The sequence below is a fragment of the Sinocyclocheilus rhinocerous genome, unplaced genomic scaffold (assembly GCF_001515625.1).
Source record: "Sinocyclocheilus rhinocerous isolate Xijiao unplaced genomic scaffold, SAMN03320098_v1.1 scaffold926, whole genome shotgun sequence".
In the NCBI taxonomy this organism is placed as follows: domain Eukaryota; kingdom Metazoa; phylum Chordata; class Actinopteri; order Cypriniformes; family Cyprinidae; genus Sinocyclocheilus; species Sinocyclocheilus rhinocerous.
In genome coordinates, this window is record NW_015648536.1 from 26,758 (window position 1) to 48,538 (window position 21,781).

Genomic DNA, 21,781 nt, shown 5'->3' on the forward strand with positions numbered 1-21,781 from the left:
TGATTATGCAACATACAGAGAGAGTTATTGTACATAGGTAAAATAATGTAAAGCTGTATATATTTTATTTATGTAATATATTTTTTGCACATACTGTTGATATAATGTTTTCAATGACTGCATCTAAAACATTAAAACCCTTAAATATGAAACCAAAATATCAATACTTAGAATAGTAACATAGAAGCATATTAGTTTTTCAACCCAAAGGATGTTGTTCCCTTCAGATATTTTATTCATATACCACATACCATTATGCAGATAGTCTGTCTTTAAGTTGATAAAGATCTGCTTTTTGTTAATTCGTTGCTTGTCATTTGTTGTACTTTGCAATGTGAAAAACACATAATATTGTAACTTTACAGGAACTAAATTATCATGGGCTGATTACAGAACAACAGCATATAAAGACAGCGCACAATCGGAGGGTATCAATATTATGCCTGAAATATTTATGATTTATGCCAAACTGGAAAAGAGACGAAAATAAATATTTAAAGACTGAATTAAATGTCTGTAATTTATTGATTTTTTTTTTTCTTGGTTAAATCATATTGTTACATTCAAAATGTGTTCATCTGGCTTTGTTTTCTGATGAAGCTATGTTTTGGTGCCCTCATGTGTTCAAATGAAGCACATGGTTTTAATTTCAAAGGTTAGCAATGCTTGTAAGGCAGTACTAAATTTAAATATATTATACCTATTAAATATATTATACCTCCACCCTATAATACCATATACTTTTTGCAATTAATTTGGCTTTTCTGCAATAATGTGACACCATTCAAAGTCTTGTAGGTCATTTCAGATTTATATTTATTTTGAACATTATTCTTTTTGAAGAGTTTGAAAATGTCTTTAAATAGATTGTTATAAAGAAAATGAGTCCGAATCAGTAGAGGGTTTTTTTCTTTCTTCTGATTTGTCGCTCTTCATTTTTCTATTTCTTATATCAACATATCCAACTGTGTTGTATATATTAAATGCACATTCAGATGCATCTGCCTCAAAACCAAATGAATAATATTATAACTGAACTAATGTGTATTTTCTATCATATTATGAGAAATACCCTAATGTGTGATGTGCATGGCATGAAAAATGTCATAATCAGGAGATGTTTAACAGAAGCCAGTTTATTTTACTATATGCACAAGACAATAGTTTGCACTTCATAACCTCTGATGTGTTAATCATGTTGAATATATTTGAATATGGCATATAGATTATATATTTACACAGCATGAATGTGTATTCTTAGCGTAAATAAAAGATTTTGACATAAAAAGCAATCATTCTACATTACTACACAAGGAGCAGTCGAGATGTAAAAGAAAAATAGAATATCAACAAGGGAGGTTTTACTATATTAACAGGACTATATACAGGACTAGTAACTATTATTTCCAAACCACAATATTAAAATAACACAAAGCAGTTGATATTCACAATGGGACATCCAGTATTAAGTTGATCACGCAACAGACACACATCATGCTTGGCAGACACTGCATGGCAGGTCAAACTACTGATTCAATTCAAAATAACTTTACAGAAGAGGAAACTGGAATCTCAAACTCAATTTGCTATGCTGTGTTCAAATAATCTTCTCTTATTATTTTATCTACCTATGAAGTACACTCTCAAGTCGACTGGTCCCATAATATCAACAATGGAGAATGACACCTAAATAATTCCTTATATTTGACAATGATCTTTGATGTAATCTGAGGTTAATATTAAGGTGATTATAAATGTAACAAAGGCTATTTATGTAATATACTTCACTATAGCCTATTGCTGACAAGGGAAGTGCTGAAGGGTGACAGACTGCCTGATATATTGTATGGTTGTGTAAGTTAAGAAAAAAATCAGTCTTCGTAGGAACATGTCACTGAAGACATCAGAATCGTGAGTCAGGGCAATGACGTCACCACATTCTAAAAGGAAAGAGAGAATCAAATTGGATTCATGCTATAGTAAATGAAAAGATATCTACATAATGCCTCTTTATTAAAAGTGTTAAATGTGATGATAAAAATGTCAGCAGATTTTTTATATTGAAGCAATAGTGTCATTAAAAATGCCTTTAAAATAAATCCAATTTAATCCATTTAAAATGATAAAGGTCTGACCTTTTTTTCTTGTCTTCATCACTTATCTTCTGCAGGAAGCTGGTCCTCGGGGGCCGCGTTGGGGTCCAGGAAGTCTTGGTGCTGCAGATGCTTTAGGTACTTAACAGGAGTGATGGTGTGAGTGGAGCCTGTGAGGGAAGTCAGAAACATGATCAGGGCTTTTATTGGGACCAAAAAAAAAATTTTTTTAAACCATTAACTCACATTGTGAGGGTGGTTGAATGCAGTTCACTAACCACAGATATACAATGATCAGTAAACATTTATCTTTTCTGTCACTTACTGCAGTGTATATTCATTGTCAAGGCAAATGACAATGTTTTTATAACCATAACCCATGTGTCCCACAGCAGAATGCTTTTGATGCTCAATAATTTATATTTACATTTACATTTAGTCATTTAGCAGACGCTGTTATCCAAAGCGACTTACAAATGAGGGCAATGGACGCAATAAAAATCAACAAAAGAGCAATGATATACAAGTGCTATAACAAGTCTCAGTTAGCTTAATGCAGTACACGTAGCAAGGTTTTTTTTAATAATATAATAAATAAAAAGAAAACCGATAGAATACAAAAAGATTAGAAAGCTAGTGTTTTTTTTGTTTTTTTTTAAAGAAAACAAGCAGCAAATGAATAGAGTGCAAGTCTAAAAGGGACAAGTATTTTTTTTAAAGAATAGAATTAGAATAGAGAGTGTTAGAGTTAGCACTCTAACTCTGACTTTAGGTCAGCAAAAAAATATACGTTATAGTTAAAAAGTTTGGGACTGTAAGATGTTTTAATGATTTTGAAAGAAGACTGTTGTGCTAACCAAGGCTGCATTAATTTGATAAAAAAATAATAAATAATAAAAACAGGAATATTGTGAAATGTTGTTACTGATATTGTAAAATAATTGTTTGCTATTTTAATATATTTTTAAATGTAATTTATTTCTGTTAAGTCAACATCTTCAGTGTCACATGATCCTTCAGAAATCATTCTAATATGTTGATTTGGTCCTTAAGAAACATGAATTATTATGAATGTTGAGAATGGGTGTGCTCCTTAATATTTTTGTGGAAACATAATTGATACAAAATATTATTGGATATTATATTAAAAAGAAAACTAAATGACCCCAAACTTTTGAATAGTAGTGCATAATACAAAAAAGTCTGATCAAATTATCGCTTGGAATTTTTAAAGGCACAGTGACTCAAGGCAGAATTGTGTAATGCTGTCTGTTGTAATGGTTGTCTCTCAAATAGTGAGTCATTGATAGTTCTGCGGTGTCAGAAAGGGCCCTCGAGCACTGCAGCCCACCGATGAGAGCTTCCCATTTGCCATTGGCCTGCGTGACCTCATAGACACAGCGCATCTCGCTGTAGGTCACACCCCCAATGATGAAGACGATGATGCGTGGGCCGTTGCGTATCTCTCCTGGGCTCTTGTTTTTATGCCAGTTTCCATAACGTGCACTGAAAATGGACAGCAGTGGTATTATCACTAGATATTTGACTAGATGTCGTCGCATACTGAATCCATATGTTTGTGCTGGTAATCCTACCTGGTAGCTGTGGTCGTCTTTGAGGATGCTGTGCGTGTGGAGATGTAAGGGTACTGTTTTGGGTCGAGCTTGTCTTCAATGGCATCCTATCGTAATATAATTAGGAGAAATTAAAGTAAAAGAAAGATGACATATCCAAAGTGAGGCAAGTACTGTTGGTTCAGCTCACCTCCATGATGTCTTTGACCAAAGGAGTCCACCGGGAGAGCTGGTACGTTTGCTCACTGATTCTTTCCTTGCGGTCAGATTTCTTCCCTTTACGTGTGGTTGCTTGCTGTGGATACGTATTTAAAGAGTTATGCATTTCGACCTCAGACATTATGATTAGTGATGCACTGTATTCTGGTTGAATAAGCTGATAATTATTTTCACGTTATGGCTGATAACCGATAAATGGCTGATATATTCTATATTGTCTAAAAACAAGCTAGAAATAAAATTGTTTTTGAAGCTACAAGTGAATGTATGCTTTACAATATTAATATTCACACTATTCATTTTGAGATTTACTTAAAGGGGTCATATGATGCGATTTCAATTTTTCCTTTCTCTTTGTGTAATTAAAGATTAAGTGAGTACAAAGTCTAATCTCAATGTCAAAGTAGGTGGAAATGATGGCCAATATATATGCTGCCATTCAACAGTTTGGGGTCAGTAAGGTGTTTTTTTTTGTTTTTTTTTAAGAAATGAAGACTTTTATTCAGCAAGGATGCATTAAATTGCTCAAAAGTGACAGTAATTTATAATATTACAAATGATTCCTATTCCATATAATTGAACGTTATATTCATCAAAGAATCTTGTTAAATGTATCATAGTTTCCACAAAAATATTAACTGTTTTCAGCATATTACAATGACTCTGGAGTAACGATGCTGAAAATTCCGCTTTTTAAAATGGTCAGAGAATGGAGGGGAACATGTTTTGTGTGTATTAATGACCTCTGAAATGATGGGAACCCCCATATGGGCCATATTAGAGATGATGTCGCTGTCCTCTGGAGGGATCTGAGCATGCTGGAGGAGCTTACAGAGATTCTCCTCTGACACACCTATGAGACACACACACACACAATCAGCCAGGAATAATTATACATAATTATACACATAATTATAGAGTTTGAACTGGTTCTAAATCCTTGAAGCCCAACATTACAGAATTATGACAGTTTTGCTCACTGTTGTGCGATATTAGTAATGACTGTGTGTACAAACTGTACATGTCAAACGTACCACCCCCATCTCACCCACACACAGCAAAACAGATAGAGAATACAAAGCACTGGCCATTTTGCAGCTCTCTCACCATTCTTGAGGAAGATGTAGAGCAGGATGATTTGGATTTTGTCCATGATGGTAACGTTGGCGTCTAGTAGGATGGGTACGATGGCTCTCATGGGATCTTTGATCTTCTCACCCTCTGCATCTGTGCCCATCGCTAGATCCTAGGACAGAGCACACAAACACTATTAACGCTAATTAATATGACAGTTTGGTGCAAAAAGACCAATCTAAAATAAGCTTTACCTGCTCAACACGGCACAGTTTGTCCACTGTGCCCTGGTAATGCTTCATACAGTCTTCTGCTAAGTGCAGGTGAGTTGAATACTGCAAAATTATAAAACCACCATCAGCAATATTATCCCCTTGAATCAGTTCATATAAAACATGTAAATGATCTCAGTACCTTGCTTAACTCTTTCTGGTACTGTGGCATCTTTTTAAGCATTTGGGAGAGCTCTTTCATGGTGGTCTGGAAGATACCAAAACACTTTGTCAGTTATTGGCAATAATCAAGAAATCGCAGTTAATGTTTGATCAGTGATAAATAACACACCTTCTCTCCTGTGTTCATCTTTTTGCTCGCAGAGAAATCCTTAAGTGATTTAGTCACAGCCCTAAAAGAGAGAAACTATTATTTTTAATACATTATTATTATAATTATTCATTATTCATTTAATTAGTTAGAATTGTTCAAACTTTTTCTTCTTTAAAAATCAATGAATTTTATGCTGTTTTTAATTTGCCAGTATAACGTATAAAAGTAACGGTAAAAACATTTATAATGTTACAAAAGCTTTCCGTTTGATATTGTATTTTAGAATGATTTCTGAAGGATTATGTGACACTGAAGACTGGAGTAATGATTGCCAAAAATTGGGCTTTGCCATCACAGCAATAAATTATATTTTAAAATACATAAAAATAGAAAACAAGTTATTTTAAAGGCAGCGGTGATAGAGGCAAATGCAAATAGCTATAGATTCTATTTACACTGTTAAAATATCAGGATTTTCTGCTATTTATACTACTTATTGCGAATATTGGCAATTATCAGCATCTCAGTATAAAACAGTATGCAACAATAACGTATTGAGTGTAAATTATAATTTTAATTCAAATTATTAAATGGATGCTACCTTATTGGGAAAATAATATAAGAAAATAATATAAAATAATATATCCCTCCTTTACACCTACCCTAACCCTACCCGATACTTTATTTTCAACTTTTCGATTATTTCCTTCATTTTTATCGAAAATAAATGCCTTTGCGATGTGATATGAGATTTGAAAAGAGAGAAAAAAAAGTTTGGCAAAAGGCGGATTCGAACTCGGGTCGATCGCGTCAAAAATAACGATGGCACACGCTTTACCATCTACGCCACTAGGAGCTGTTATGAGATGATCTTTTTTTGTAGTGTTGACAAGCCCAATCACACATTGGTGGGCAGAGTTTGTATAAATAGCCTCTGCCAACAAGACGGGCTATTTGCTTTTAGTAATTGTAATGATATTTAACAATATTACTGCTTATCAAATAAATGCAGCCTTGGTGAGAAAGGAACTTATTTAAAAAACATTTACAAATCTTAACGACCCCAAACTTTTGAACGGCAGTGTATATATATATATATATATATATATATAAATGTCAACCTGTGTAGGACTGAACAGACTTACGTGGACACCTCTGCTATGTGTTTATGTCTCAGAGTCATCCACAGGTCATCATCTTCATCCAACAGCACCTCCTTCATACGAGTGTCACCCATTCCACTGGTCTCATACCTGATTAACACATATGCACCATCAGCATCAGTAAACTGCCTATAGCACACATGTACAGCATGATGATGAATGGAGATATTAACATCATGAAAAGTCAACCACTTGGACTTGACCGAAGGTCAGTTGAAATGATCTGAGTGACCTCAGAGCAGTATATAGATGGAGTTATTACTTGTAGACATCATTCTCAATGGGCAGTAGGTCATAGGCCATGGCCTGAAATGTGAGCTCGTGTAGAAGTGGAGAGACAGGGTCAAAACCCCGATCCAGAATCAATAGCTGGGAACGTGCTTTATCAGGTCCCTGTGAAAGAGAGGAAAAAAGAAAGAGACAAAGATGGAGCACAAAACAGTACAGCAAGGAATTAAAGTTGGACAGTGAGAAATTAAGGTCACTGGTGCCAGACAGAAGCAGTTTATGTTCATCATCCGAGACAAAATATTGTGCTACAAGCTCTGAGACTCACCTCTCCCAAAGTGGGGTCATCTGCTTTGTAACCGTCCAGTTTATCCTGAAGCATCTGGGCCAGGACGGCATTGTCTTTGTACTCTCTTCAAAACATAGCAACATGTAGTCAATCATGATGTGGACCATCACTGACCTTCTAGATGAAATATAGTCGCTATAATCTGTTATATCAGATTTTTTAAATAACAGTTGTGTGCTTGTGTTTTTTATATTTTCTTTGCAGATGGCTGATGATGCTTGGAGTTACATCAGCAGATGGTGTTTATGAGAATGTGAGATTGATGTGTGTGCTGCTTCTTCCTCTCTCACCCTCTGTATCTAACAGCTGGGTACTCTTTCATTGTGGCGCACAAGGTGGCTATTTGCTCGGCTAAACGCTCCAACACCTGGTTCTTTACATCAGCTTTAAAGGCTGATGATGCTTGGACTTACATCAGCAGATGGTGTTTATGAGAATGTGAGATTGATGGTAAGACGTTCATGTGTGTGCTGCTTCTTCCTCTCTCACCCTCTGTATCTAACAGCTGGGTACTCTTTCATTGTGGCGCACAAGGTGGCTATTTGCTCGGCTAAACGCTCCAACACCTGGTTCTTTACATCAGCTTTAAACGGGCTGTAGAAATCCTGGAAGGCATCTTGTCTGTCCACTGAGAACACCTGAGAACAACGTAGCAAAAATATATACATTTATTCTTAACATCTCAGATCTTCAATGAGATTCAAATGTATTCAAACAAAAAATATGTTCTTCAGGTTACATGTTCTGTCCCTAAATCAGTGGTTTTCAGCCTTTGTGAATTAAAGGCCCCTCACTGTCAAGACTATATTTGAAGATATTTCTGATGCTACTGCTGTAACAAGAACAGCTAACATATTTATCAACAGAAACTAGGAGTGACAAAATAATTAAATAATTAATTTTATTTAAAATAATTCAAACTATTATAAATCATTTCTGTAACGCCAGAAGTTTCAGAAACTTCTCACACTCTTTTTGTATTTGCATGTTTTTTTATTCAGTCATTACAGGATAAAGGGTTTATTATTATTATTATTAGCCTATTATTATATTTCTGACTCACAAATAGAAGTTTTTCAGTCATTTCCACCCAATAAAACATTTTAGAGCCTGACATAACTACAAAAGTGTATACTCATTATAAAAATTACCTATTACTTTGCGGTTGAATTTTTTTATTTTTTATTTCCATGACCTTTTCAGGTCTAGAATATAACAATGAAAATTTTAAACACCATGGGAACCCTCATTCTTTGACTGAAAAGACTGAAAGCTGTTGATGGAAAATATTAAAATAAGAGAAACATGATGTACGAAATATCTATAAAATAGAGAAATATGATGTCAGTTCACATCTTTAGCTGTTTTAGCTTATTTGATGCTTATTTTGTCATATTTTAAATAACTGTAATATATTTACATTTAAGCCATCTTGCAGTCCCCTTGGAAGTGTGCTGAGGCCCCCTAGTGGGTTCCAGCCCACTGGTTGAGAACCACTTCTTAAAATTCATCTGAAAATAAAACTATAAAGTCCCCTGTGACCAACTCTACACAGGATGTTCTCAGCCATATGATATTTTTATTGCAATATTACTGATTCACAGCAGCAGTTTAAAGTTTGAGCCCGCTTGCTAATTTGTAATTGTTTTAGTGCCGCAGGTAACTTTTACCAAGCAGCTTCCTGTCCTATGGCAACTCACATCTCACCATTGTCCATCTGCCCAGGAGAACCAGCTAAAAGGTAAAAGTGAAGGTACTTCATCCACCACTGGATATATGTTAATGGCTGCTATAGGGCTGTTACTGTCCCATAATCCTCTTTCACAATAGTAATAACTCATCGATATGTCACCTGCCTCGCCTGTGCCTGTATGTGTGTGCTGTATTCTGTACATTCTGCATGTTTGGCCAAAAACATGGTTTTCAGATTAATCTACCGCCACATAATAACTACACTATCCTCTTTTCTTCCCTCAGCTTGACCTATAATCCATATCAGTGTTGTATCTCTCTCCCTATCCTAACACACTAGCCTCAACACACTGCCCCATCTGTCACATGTACATAACCCTACTGACATCCAACCAAATTCCAACTCCACGCTCTCTCTCATTGGCTGCCCGGTGACTCATTGATGGGGCATTAGCCAGTGGGGAGCAGAATTAGGGTTGGTGTAGGGAGGGCTGATTCAGCCACGCCTCAGGATTAATTATAGAGGGCAACAACAGAGGATTGGCGGCACAGAGACAGCCCAACCAAAGCTGCTCTCGAACGCTCCAGCATGATACAACCCTTCCCCCCACATCTCCATACATCTTCCTATGCATCATCCCTTCTTTCTCGAGTCTCAGGGTGTAAAGCAGAAGCTACTCACCTGTGATTCATAGGGCAGGAAGGCGATGTTAATCTCAGTCAGTGTCTTTATGGATTTAGAGGCACGGGATTTACTTATCAAGTTGAACAAAGAGTCTGGGATTGCTAAAATCAAAAATCAAAACCGAGATTGAGTGAGATAAATATTCTAGATAAATATCTAGTAGATGTGGTAGAAAACTAGTTGCTGACGTCCAAAAAAACAAAACATATGGATTCGAAAACGGTAAAACTCAACTGTTTAACTCTAGGGGAGTTGGAAAATTAGCCTATTTTCAAAAATAGTGGAGTGTTCCTTTAAAGTCTCTTATGCTGACCAAGGCTGCATTTATTTGATCAAAAAAATCAAGTAAAGCATTAATACTGTGTAATATTACGATTTAAAATAACAGTTTGCTATTTCAAAATATTTTTAAAAGTAATTTATTCCTGTGATGCAAAGCTGAATATTCAGCAGTTATTACTCCAGTCTTCAGTGTCACATGATCCTTCAGAAATCATTCTCAAATGCTGATTTATGATCAATGTTGAAAACAGTGGAAATGCTTTTCTGTGATATATATTTTTTCAGGATTCATTGAATCTAGATCTTTTGAATTCTTTGAAAGAATAGAATGTTCAAAAGAACAACATTTATTTAAAAATAGAAATATTTTGTAACATTATAAATGTCTTTACTTTTCCTTCATCAAATGAATGCATCCTTGCTGAAATTACAATTGATAACATTTCATCATTGTATTGCATATCAATAACTATCATCTTGTGTATGTTGGGATATAATACAAACTCCCATATAAGCTCTGTTTTATGTCTAAAAATAAATGAGACAACTTACCTCATCAGATGGAGTAATGAGATATATGGCTTCCATGGTAGGAAGAGGCTCACGCCGCTTGGTTATGTCCTCAACAACTGGAGAAATGAAAGGAAATGGTTATGGAAAAAAGTCAATTTGAGCCAAATTGCTGTATAATTTATACAGCTAAGTGGTTTTGTGCCTGTTTGAAGCATTTCTACAGCAGTAAAACTCACTTGTGATTCCCTCAGACAAAATATCTGTCATTTTACAGCATGATGAGACCATTCTCATGCTGAGCTTGTCCACCACCAATACCTGAGGGAGAACAGCATGCATTATATATGTAGAACAACACGTAACAAATCAAAGACCAGTGTAACACAACAAGTTTTAAATGCTGTTCGCCAACATGGGATGCTTCTGAGTCTATTTAATGCTGGTTTAGGATGGTCTTTTAAGCAAGAAGGCCTAATGTGACACCAGAGTCATCTTTGATTCAAATTCATTTCAAGATTCTTTTTATCATACTGCACAGACTAAATAAAGATTGTGTTTTGACACAAACAAATGCTGCACATTACAACACATCAACAATCTTTTTCATAATGATTCTTCAGATGAATAGACGGTGAGATTGATGTGTACCTTCCATTCTCCCTTCTTCTTCACCTTCTTAATGACATCATTCATAATCTCTGTAGCACACACAAAAAAAAACAAACATGAAAAACAGTGATTTCGGCAAAATGGAGATAGCAAAAAAGACAATGTTCAGGGAAAACATCAATATTTTGAATGCAAGAGATGAAGCAAATCTGAGTCCAAATTTAAGTCAAGATTATAGGAAACGTCTCAAATCTCAAATGCAAGAAAATACCTTATTAAAGAAGAAAAGAAATAATATATAGCTAATGACTAAACAAAACCTTACATTCTCTAGCCTTGGTTCTTACCATTGTGACTGTAATATTGATGTTACAATGCTTAGATATATGTTATAATTTATAAATTAATCTGAAATAATGATAGCATCGACTGAGACAGATATCCAGACAAAGATCTTAAATGACTATATTTCATACTCAATATATGTTAAGAATATTGAGAAAAAATAGTCATTTAAAATGTTTGAGTAAGAAATATGCAGTATAGGTGTGTGATAATGGAAGCATGTCTGCCTCACTTTAAATATATCTGAGAGAATGTCACTTCAAATATATCTGTGCTAAAACACTGCATAATCATACACTCTCTCTGGCAGACATTTCCTTGCACACAGTCCACTGAGACAACTATGCAGAGTTTGCCAAAAGTATCAGGTAGAGGTGTTGCTGAGTCTAGACCTTCTCTCCTTTTTTTGAATATATTTAAAACTGCAAAACACTCTCTGCAGAGACTGAAGAACATGGGTCTGGGCTGAATTTATTATTATAACATTATGGTTTGCTGCTTAGCATCACATTTAAGTACGATATGAGGATTCTTTTTGTAATTTGTTCAGTGTGATTTGGTGTTAAGATTTTTTTTTTCCTTTTTGCATTTAGTGTTTAGTTAATGATATAATAAGTTGATGATTAAGAAAATTGTATGAAACCACATAATAAAAAAAGAAATCAAATATACCATTCATGTCTTTTATGACAGCAGAAAATGAAATGATCAACTTGATTTGTTAGTTTAAATGATATATATTGTGTGGTGAGAGAGACCCAGCAATCACAGGCCTAATCTCTTCCCAATCCTCTTACACCACCAGCCTCTCTATTTTTGTTCTTCCTCTGTCTCTCTTTCTCCTGCTCTTTGTCACTCCTTTTTTTTTTTTCTCTCACTCTCTTTCTCTCTTTGTATCTCTGCCACTGGATGTGAGCACAATGGACCTGAATCATTTTTACTGCCCTTTTAAAAGCTCCATTGAATGGCGAGATCTCAAACGCAACAGCTTCATGCAGTCATATAACACATTTCACAGCTATTGACGCTGGATCTGTCAGTTCTAACACCCAGAGGTGTTGCTGCATTAAAATAAACTTGTGATGAGCCTCACAGGCTATTACTGAAATTGTCGAACAACAAATCAACATCCAGTCTGACAACATTTCTGTTTATAAAAAAAGTTGCTAGTGAGATTAAAAAGGGTTGAAACTGAATTGAAAGCTTTTAGATGCTTACAGACTAAAATCAGATACAATATTAATAGTACAAACCAATATGTCCAAATACCATCCAGCAGCATTTTTGATATATGCCTATTATGCTATGATGTGTATTTTTTCCTAATGTTGATGCAGTAATGAATATGTAGTCCTTGATGTACACATTGGCAAAAGTAACAAATATTCACAAGTGATAATGGGTAATGTTTTTCCTCAGAATCTTTTAAGATTTAATCAACACCAGCACTATATATGGCTACAGAAATAACATGAAAGAATGACACAGGACAGATGGCGAAAAGTGAAGTCTGGCTGTGATGAAAGAAACAATCAGAGAGTGCATTATGAACCCTGGAAATCTTGTCAATCCTCATGGTTGCATTTAGAGCCAGAAAATATCCAGGGCTACAAAAAAAGTACATTTTTGAAACTGGCATGTCAAAACTGTAAAGGGATGGAGTATAGGACAAATCTAACATCCATCGAGCCTATAGATATAACAAAAGGTGACTAATATTATGGTGTAAAGGAATCACATTCACAATGCCTTGCCGAGCACTAGCGCCCGCTAGAGGGCGACATTGTCTTTTTATTCTGCCCAATGCAAGTGGCCGCTTCAGAGAAATGCTTCACTCATTTATTTCTCCCTATAAAATTATATATTTTAATATTTTTAGCTTATTATTTCATACATGGAAAAAAAACATAAACCAGGTTTGTTTTGCATTTATCTTTCCTACAGCAAAGTATCGCAGACAATAATAAAAAAAAAAGTTACATTAAATTGTAAAAAAATTTATACATTTTCTTGTATGTCTTAAAAATCAAGCTCTGCATATAGTGGTGAGAAATTTGATTCATCGAAGTGATTCTTTTGAATCTTTCGGAAGATTTTAGGCTTGACTTTAAGCTATTGAAAAAAAACAATGACAATAGACTTAATTAGGAGTTTCAATTACGTCATTATACCCCCTTTTTGTGTATAATACTAGTTAGTCATTTGCCCACATTCATAACGAGATGCCTCGTTAATTAGCCTAAATTTGTTGATGTGCTATTTGTCACCTTTATTTTCTCATACTATAGTCAGTCCTTGAAGTCAGGAAATGCCCTTCCAAAAGTGAACAACTTGAGTCAGTACATAGAGTTGATGGGAACGATTAGTTCAAAGATTTGTTCAAACCCCTTGATTCGCTCTTAGAATCATAATGCTTAGAATGAACGCACAGCCCCGCCTCTAATTGGAGGTGAATTCAGAATCCTGCAACCCCGCCTTCAGCACGCTCATGTGTCTCCTGAAGAAACTTGGGTTTTGTTTTTATACAGTCTATGGTTTTGACGCAGAAACCGAGCACAGGGTCTGTGCTTCACACAGGACTAAAGAAGCATTACACCAAGAGTTATGGAAAACTAAGCCTTCTTTAATCCAGCGCGGTGCCTGTCAACTCTATATGTAACTCCAGCTACTCTTCCTGCGTTCAAACTACTTGAGTAAAAAGAGGGAGGAGCCGCTAAAATCAACTTCAGTTCATATATTATCATAAGAAACCAGCGCCCTGCTGCTACTACAGAGCTGCTCCTCAAGAGACGAATTTGACCGATCCAGCAGTATTTGCCAACTATCAGCGGCGCGATGGGGGATTTGATCTCAACTCATCTGGACGAAGCCAAACGAGAGATTATAACAGGTAAGCGCTCTGATGGACTTGTCTGCTAACTGCGATGCTTTACTAGTTGCAAGACGTGATAGATAATCAGTCTTGGTATAAAAAATATGGTGTTGCGAAAGGGTTGCAATGCAATTTCAGTTAAGGCCAGTGCTGGGGTTTTGGGTGAAAGGGTTTACATTCTACCCCAAAAAGTAAACGTGGGATAATGAACTTTGTGCCGTTCCCGCACTAAAGAGAAAGTTTGTTGCGACGTGGCACAGTATTTCATGTTATTTTTTTATAAGTTTGAAATAACCTTGCATAAATAATAACTGTATGATTAGTAAGAATCGAAAAAAAAGCGAGAGAGAGGATTAAACTCATAATGCTTTTAGGATGTACAAGATAAACTCATAATGCTTCTCCATTAGGATGTACAAGATAAATGTGAGTTGCACTACTGTTGATAAAGAGGGTCCCCGGTTCGAACCCCGGCAAGGACAGGAGGCCTTTCTGTGTGGAGTCTGCATGGGTTAACGCTGGGTGCTCCGGTTTCCTCCCATAGCCATGAAGGTTAGGTTAATTGAACATTCTAAATTGTCCCCGGACGTGTGTGTAAAGACAAGGCTTGTGTGTGTGGATCGACTTGTGTATGGATTAACTGCTTCTCGCCATGAATATAGCCATAGATGCTGGATTGGCGTTAAGAAAGAAATAAACAAACAAACACACACACTATTGTTGATATCTTAAATAAATCATGAAAAAAATCAAATGAATTGTAAATAAATTCGTGTGGTTGACCAGGTGGCCTGCATCTCTTCAGAACTTTGTGGTCAGGTGTGGTTTGGGTGGAACGGGTTTGAGTAAATGCTGACATTCACTGTGGATACTATAGCAGAAGATTACCTACCAGTGCCAGAAGATAACTTTCGTATTTAGGAACAAATACAAATGTTAAATCACAACATATAGTACATTTATGTACAAACAAGTCATTTAACTGACTTAAATGGTCAGTTTGAATAGTTATGGGTATTACCTATGAAGTCCTATCAGCATCAAATAGCAATATGGTCAGAATAGGTTGAGATGTAATCTTTTCCATGGGCTGTTGGAGATTTTGCTTTAACGTTCAGTATTTCAAGGCTGATTTCAGTTGTTTTGTTGTTGTTTTCAACCAAAACCATTCCATTTTTGCAACCTTATTTTATAATGCAGTAAATACAGATATTTAACAGCTACAGGTGTCTGTAGAGACACTAAACCCAAATAATACAATCCTATAATAGAATCCAGGTCTACAATAAAAACGATTAAATTTATTAAAAGTTAAAAAAAAAAATCATCTGAGGGTTTTTTAAAGTTATTTTTGGATGGTTAATTTTGGAGTCCTGGTTCATTTCTGACCCTTTTAACTACTTTGTTACTTTTAACTACTGGAGAAATTTTGTATAAAAAATCTAACTAAACTCAAAGGATAATGTAAATAATCTTTTATTTGTTTTTTTTAGTCTGGAAACATCTGGCTGGGGTGTCACTGTGGGAAAATAAAAAGCACAGTTCTTGCTGCTTATAATTTTGAATCATTGTAAGATAAAATTGATACTGAGATTGATTTGTTAACTTTCCATTTTCTCTCCTTTTGCACATTTTAAGAGAAAGAACATATCAGATAAGGAATCTCAGGAATGCATGCAGAGCCTAACAGCATTAAGGAGGCTGCCTGGATGATCTGTCATACTCAACACTTAGATAACCTTTGTTCAGCAGGCCGTGTATACTTACTCTCATAAGCTAATTCATAGGGGGTGTGACTGACTTAATTTTTCAGGTTCTATAAAAATGTGTGGAACTGTAGTAGAATCTGCCTATATGCAGTCAGCTTGTCAAACAATATGAAACAATAGCCTACAGTGGGCTATTGTTTGTTGCTGACTGTATGACCTCACCTTTCTCTTGTCAGTAAAGAGGGAGTCCCCCAGTCTGAAAAGTGTCCAAGTAATGCCGAGTTCACACTGCACGATTTTCAAAGACGTCGCATCACTGTTTGTTTCACACTGAACGACTATCCGGGGTAGCATTCAGTTGTTGCTGTGTTCACACTGCACGACTTCCTGTAGTCTAGAATGAATGAAGTCATCTTCTCAAAATAGTGGGTGGGGAATAAAATGACCTCAGCACTTCCTGTCTCATATCTTTGAGTTTAAAATGTTTGACAGATTTAGTAGCTGCAAATGTTTATTTTACATTCTAAATTTATGGTATTTTTATGTTTGTTGAAGCATGGTTTTTGGGTCAGATCTTCCATGCTGAAGAGATGGTAACGTTTGAGTCAGTTTGGGAAGTAAATGACACCCCCACACCACTGTTTTGAGTAGCTGGGGGGACGTGGGGGCTCTTGCAGGAAATGCTTTAATTTAGTGTTCATGGAAGGGTGTTTCTTGGGAAGTTGTAGAGTGGAAATTTTCTAAAAACAATATGTTTGTTTATAGAACTTTATAGTGAGGTCATAGTGCACAATCCATTCAACTTCCTATAGTGTGTGTGTAGCCCCTCTCATATTGCTAACGCTAACTCATCCTCTTCTCAAGTGAACAATTCTTAGTCATACACCAAACTGACTGGAATTTAAGCAAAATGGAAGTGAGTGGGGAATTAGTCTGAAAAATCATCTGGCTGGAATGGCAGTGTCACTGTGGGAAAACAAGAAACACAGAATTTGCTTCTTATGTTGTAGGTTTAATTGGGAATTTTCCATGATGAACATCAGGCTTGCTCAATGTTGGACTCAGCACCAATGAGGCTCTCAGGACAATTAAAACAAATGATGAGCACAGCATGTTTATAAATCACATCCCGGCATGCTTCACTTACTGTATAGCAACAGATCATCAAAAAACACTGCTAAAGTATTGTGCTTGAATTTTGTTTACTTTTTTTTTTAAAAAAGGAGATGTACGGCATTGCCGCTTTGTCCTTAAACAAGGCATCTAACAATTTCCAAATTCCCATTTTATCTGCACTGTTACTAATCCCTGACAGTATTTCCATAAATTCCAGGAATTCAAAAGCTCAGTTCTCAACCAGTACTATATAATCAGGCAATATAATTTATCTAAACTGTTTGTGCGGTCAAATTCAAAACCCATTTGTTAGAAATGTTAATGGAATGTTTTATAAACTAGATGAGGAGCACATCATGTTGAAATGTTGAAATGCACCCGAGATGCTAATTTGGCCATGCCACGAAGAGGGGTGTGCATTAAAATTTCAATAATTCAGCAGTCTGCAATCAGCTATTCCACATATACCAAAGCAAATGTAATGCTGAGTGAAAAATATCATACATTAATGATCAAAGTTTTGGGGTCAGTAAGATATTTTTGGAAATAAAGTAAAAATTGTATCCAACAAATATATTTAAAATATACAGTGGGTACGGAAAGTATTCAGACCCCCTTAAATTTTTCACTCTTTGTTATATTGCAGCCATTTGCTAAAATCATTTAAGTTAATTTTTTTTCCTCATTAATGTACACACAGCACCCAAGAGTTTGGTTTCAAATAAATGCTGTTTTTGTCATCAGCAAAATCATTAGAATGATATCTGAAGGATCATGTGACACTGAAGTTATGTTCTGTAATTATGGCTGCTGAAAATTCTCCTTTGCCATCATAGAAATAAATGAACTTTTAAAATATATTAATAGAAAAAGGTTATTTTTAATGTTAAAATAAACTGTTAATTTTTTTCCTGACACAATAAAATACAAATGTATCACATTTGTGGCAGGGCCAATGGAACTGTTGGTCAATTAAAAATATGTACAAACCAGGCAGCTTAGGCACAGCCCAAGCTGCCATTACTACTTGAGAAGTGTTCAAAGAAGAACATTGTGATATGTAACTGTAATGCTGTCAGCATTATTTCTGTGCAATTATAGAAAATTACCCTTGGGAAGTGTGTCAACCTATCAAAATCAAGAATTCAGGTAGTACTCAGGATGATCCATGATCATGCTCATCTTGAAGGAATCAAAGAGGACCATGATCCAAGTGTTTTGGGATTTCCTGCTGTGAGCTCAACTAGACAAGCCTGAATGACTCCAGCAGACCATGTTTGTATGAATGTAACAAACAAAGGAAAGATGCAGTCTTAGTCCTTACAAAGACTTTTCTGTTTGCACTGTTTAAGTGTAATTGAGTTGCTCTGTGGTTATAGTTTGTTCCATTGGCTAATGAAGTGCAAGCAGTATCTTCAGCGTGAGACTTCGGAGTCTCTCTTTGAAGTGGCTGTTAAGCGGTAATGCTAACTTGATTTGTTCTTGAGCTTGTAATGAAATTAAAAAGGAACAAGGCATGGCACCAAGTATCACATGAGACTCATTCAGTGAGTGACTCATAAACAAACAGCACACACACACATACACAAATGCTCTCAGCCTTGGAGAGATTCACATGAACATGCACATGCCCTCTATCTTGTGGTTTCTTCCCGACCCGGGGCCTAGTTCATAACCATTGTTTGCATTCAACCTCTCAAAGAAATGTCTTCTGTTAGCACCCTTTTTTATTTGAAATACATTCTGACATGTATAGTAATGTGTGAAGTCTTTCCATGCATCGTATATGCTGCAAGTCTCCTATGGTCATGAACAACTTGACATTTCCAGGCCTGGAGAGATTCTTTGGTCATGTTACCTTTTTCCTTCCCAGAACTTCCATAGCATATTCTTGTTGTCAGTACCAGGATCTGAGCTCCCAGATTTCCCTCTCAAGAGCTTTCACTTCGTCCGCTCTGACATGGACACATTCCAAAGAAACTTCCTTTTCCTCTTTCCCCACCCCCCTGAAGGCCAGCTGCCCCCTGTGTGGTCGGCATGATGGTGTTGTAATTATCCTCACTAGTGGAACTGCTCTTTAAGTGTCTGTCTCCCAACCTCCACATTACCAAAGCAGAGCTTGGAAAGATTTCTTTCCCACCTTCAGCTTCATGCACATTACTGAGATGTTTGTTTTAGTGTCGAAATCAGTTACTGAGAAAAGCAAGCTTCGTTCGTTGGATTTGTGATGAGATGGGGGATTGTGAAATTTTGTGTCAGGAATGATTTGGCATGGCAGCAGATCATTGGGGATCTGCCTAAGGGTGTTTGTAAAAGATTGATGCCTGATCAGTGTGCAAACAATGGTGCAGCAACAACTGCACAGCCCTAACAGTCAGCTCTGTTCCCACCATCACTGTCTGTACGTGTATAACTACACTACCCATAATCCTGAAATGGGCAGTGTCTTTAAAGGTGCAGTATAGGTGATTGTCTTTAGAAAAATTTTTGTTATGCTGGCTGAAAGTCTCTTCACATCCCGATAGCAATCATTAAGTTAAGTGGTCTAAATGTATTTGTGTATTTATATATTCTGTGGAAGGCGTAGGACCAAGAAATGTTCGTCCAATCAAAACGCTCGTTCTGAGCATTTTGATTGGCTTTCCTACCTGCCTGTCAACATGTGTATTTGCATACCTCTGAGCACCCGGTTCGCGCAGACAGGATACGTCATCATCAGCGCTTTCACGTACGATGTGCAGACAGAGCGATAATGGCAGGCAAACATCAACAACCTGATCTTCCTTCGTATTGTAATACTTTTACTAACTGTACTATAAAGTTTTCTCACCAGTGAATGACATATGATGTATTGTAGTAATGTTGTCTCTGGTCGTCTGGTCTGTTCGCGTTCATGCATTCAGGGGGCGTGGCTTTGGACAGCGATTTGCAGGGAGGGTGGGACGTTCGCTTTCAGTGCTATCAGGCTAAAGTTAGCATTTTCCAAGATCTCCTACTGCTCCTTTAATATTCAGACAAGTTGCTATTATAGAAGTGAGTTTTTGTTTCAAAACAAAGTTTGTAGTTTTGTGATTCATCAGGTGCTAAAACAATGCAAATAAACAACACATGCAAATAATTGTTTATAGACTATTATAGTATTTATTAATACATTTTAAATTGGCTTTATTTTTTGTAATTTTGCTATGTTCTTTCGTCATTTTTGTTTAGTAATTTTAGTACTTTCTCATTTAATTTCAGTTAGTTTCCGATGCAAAATTCACATTTTTATTTATTTGTTTAAGATTTATTTTTGATATTTTTTGCCTTTATTAGGATAGGACAGTATATTAGGGCATAGTGGAGAGAGAGAGAGAGCCAGGACTCGAACTGGGGACGCCCGAAGAGCAGTGGTGCTATATGTCAGCACGCTGCCCACGAGGCTATTGGTGCCGACATTTTTAAAGTGTACGTTTTTCATAAAATATTTGTATTTTATTTATTTCAGCTTTATTTAAATTAGCACAAGCGTTAGTTTTAGTTAACAGTAACAACACTGCAGTAGGTTCAATTCATATTTCATAGCTTTCTTGGCAAGTAAGATCATCACGTATTTCCCATCGCTTCTAATATGGTACTTTTTAAAACAATGCAGATGGTCAGGTTGACCTTATTCTGAGCCTCCTAGTCTCCTTTTTCACATTCCCCTCTGTTAAGTGCTGGCTGCACAACTGCCTAATGGCTTTAGCAGTTCATTTAATTACATATTCTGGCTTTATGTGGCAAATGTGATAGATTGAGAGTTGGTCAGGAGAAATCATAAGCCGAGCTCCACAGACTTTTAATTTCTGCAGTGTAGACCGTACACATGCAGAGAGGGAACATTTTAGGGTGTTCCTACATGTGTGCATTTGACTTGGCAGAGTGAAGTATGTAAATGCTATACGTCAGGCCTGTTTATAATTTGCTTTGATGTTTGAACTTGAGCGTTTAACTGTATGGATCTGATTTGTTTGAGTCTCACCCTGTATGAAACTTAATTTTTATCAGTCATAGCAATCATATATAACCTTGAAATATCCCTTACTGTTATTCCAGTTGTATGTTTATTTTAGGAACTGGAGCTATTTTTAATGTGCAGGTGATTTCACTGACCTTTCTTAAAGGGTTAGTTCACCCAAAAATGAAAATTAGCCCATAAATTACTCACCCTCAAGTCATCCTAGGTGTATATGACTTTCTTCTTTCAGACGAATCCAGTCGGAGTTATATTAAAAATGGTCTTTGATCTTTCAAGCTGTTTAATGCCACTCAGCGGGTGTTGCATGCATCAGTCCAAAAGAAGTTAAATAAAAAGCGCCCATCCATAAAAAAAAGTGTCTCACACGGCTCCGGGGGGTGAACAAAGGCCTCCTGTAGCGAATCGATGCATTTTTGTAAGAAAAATATCCATATTCAAAACGTAATAATCACTTTAATCTAGCTTGCGCCAACAGTCCTACACGGAAGCAGCTCCAGGCGGATGACGTATGAGGTCGGCGTTGCGCATGCTCTTGTGAGTCTCGTGAAAACCAACGTTTGTTTACAGGATCAAAGGAAGCAAAGTTTCCTTACTTTAGCAAAGGAAAACCAGTCTCCTCTTGGCTTATATCGAAATCCTCCGACATTCTTCTACAAATCCTCGTTTTGTGTACTTCTAATAAGTGACCGGTTTTGTTTTGATCTCGCCCCTG

At 36.2% G+C, this 21,781-nt stretch overlaps 2 protein-coding genes and 1 long non-coding RNA gene across 4 annotated transcripts in view; 1 reads left to right on the forward strand and 2 right to left on the reverse strand.

Annotated features, from left to right (window-relative positions):
• Positions 1–1,132: 1,132 nt before the first annotated feature.
• On the reverse strand, positions 1,133–9,728 carry LOC107709821 (syntaxin-binding protein 1-like; the record flags this gene model as incomplete). The annotated part of the gene is made up of 15 exons (XM_016514448.1): positions 1,133–1,942; positions 2,139–2,263; positions 3,445–3,599; positions 3,689–3,774; positions 3,858–3,962; positions 4,630–4,739; positions 4,994–5,132; positions 5,215–5,295; positions 5,375–5,440; positions 5,525–5,585; positions 6,652–6,759; positions 6,932–7,062; positions 7,226–7,310; positions 7,736–7,884; positions 9,621–9,728. Coding segments are annotated over 14 exons (1,494 nt in total), but the record flags the coding sequence as incomplete, so codon positions are not given.
• A 721-nt stretch (positions 9,729–10,449) lies between these two features.
• On the reverse strand, positions 10,450–11,118 carry LOC107709837 (uncharacterized). The gene is made up of 3 exons (XR_001636531.1): positions 11,067–11,118; positions 10,655–10,736; positions 10,450–10,534 (listed from the first exon to the last, which is right to left on the reverse strand). It is a non-coding gene; the product is annotated as an uncharacterized LOC107709837 (long non-coding RNA).
• Positions 11,119–13,807: 2,689 nt separating this feature from the next.
• LOC107709838 (niban-like protein 1) overlaps positions 13,808–21,781 on the forward strand; it is a 29,708-nt gene continuing 21,734 nt past the window's right edge. The window contains exon 1 of one of the 2 annotated variants that reach the window (XM_016514462.1): positions 13,808–14,262. In XM_016514462.1, coding sequence (XP_016369948.1) covers positions 14,208–14,262 — 55 coding nt within the window. In that variant the 5' untranslated portion in view covers positions 13,808–14,207. The remainder of the gene's footprint in view (positions 14,263–21,781) is intronic. The other variant, XM_016514461.1, reaches the window with a different exon arrangement.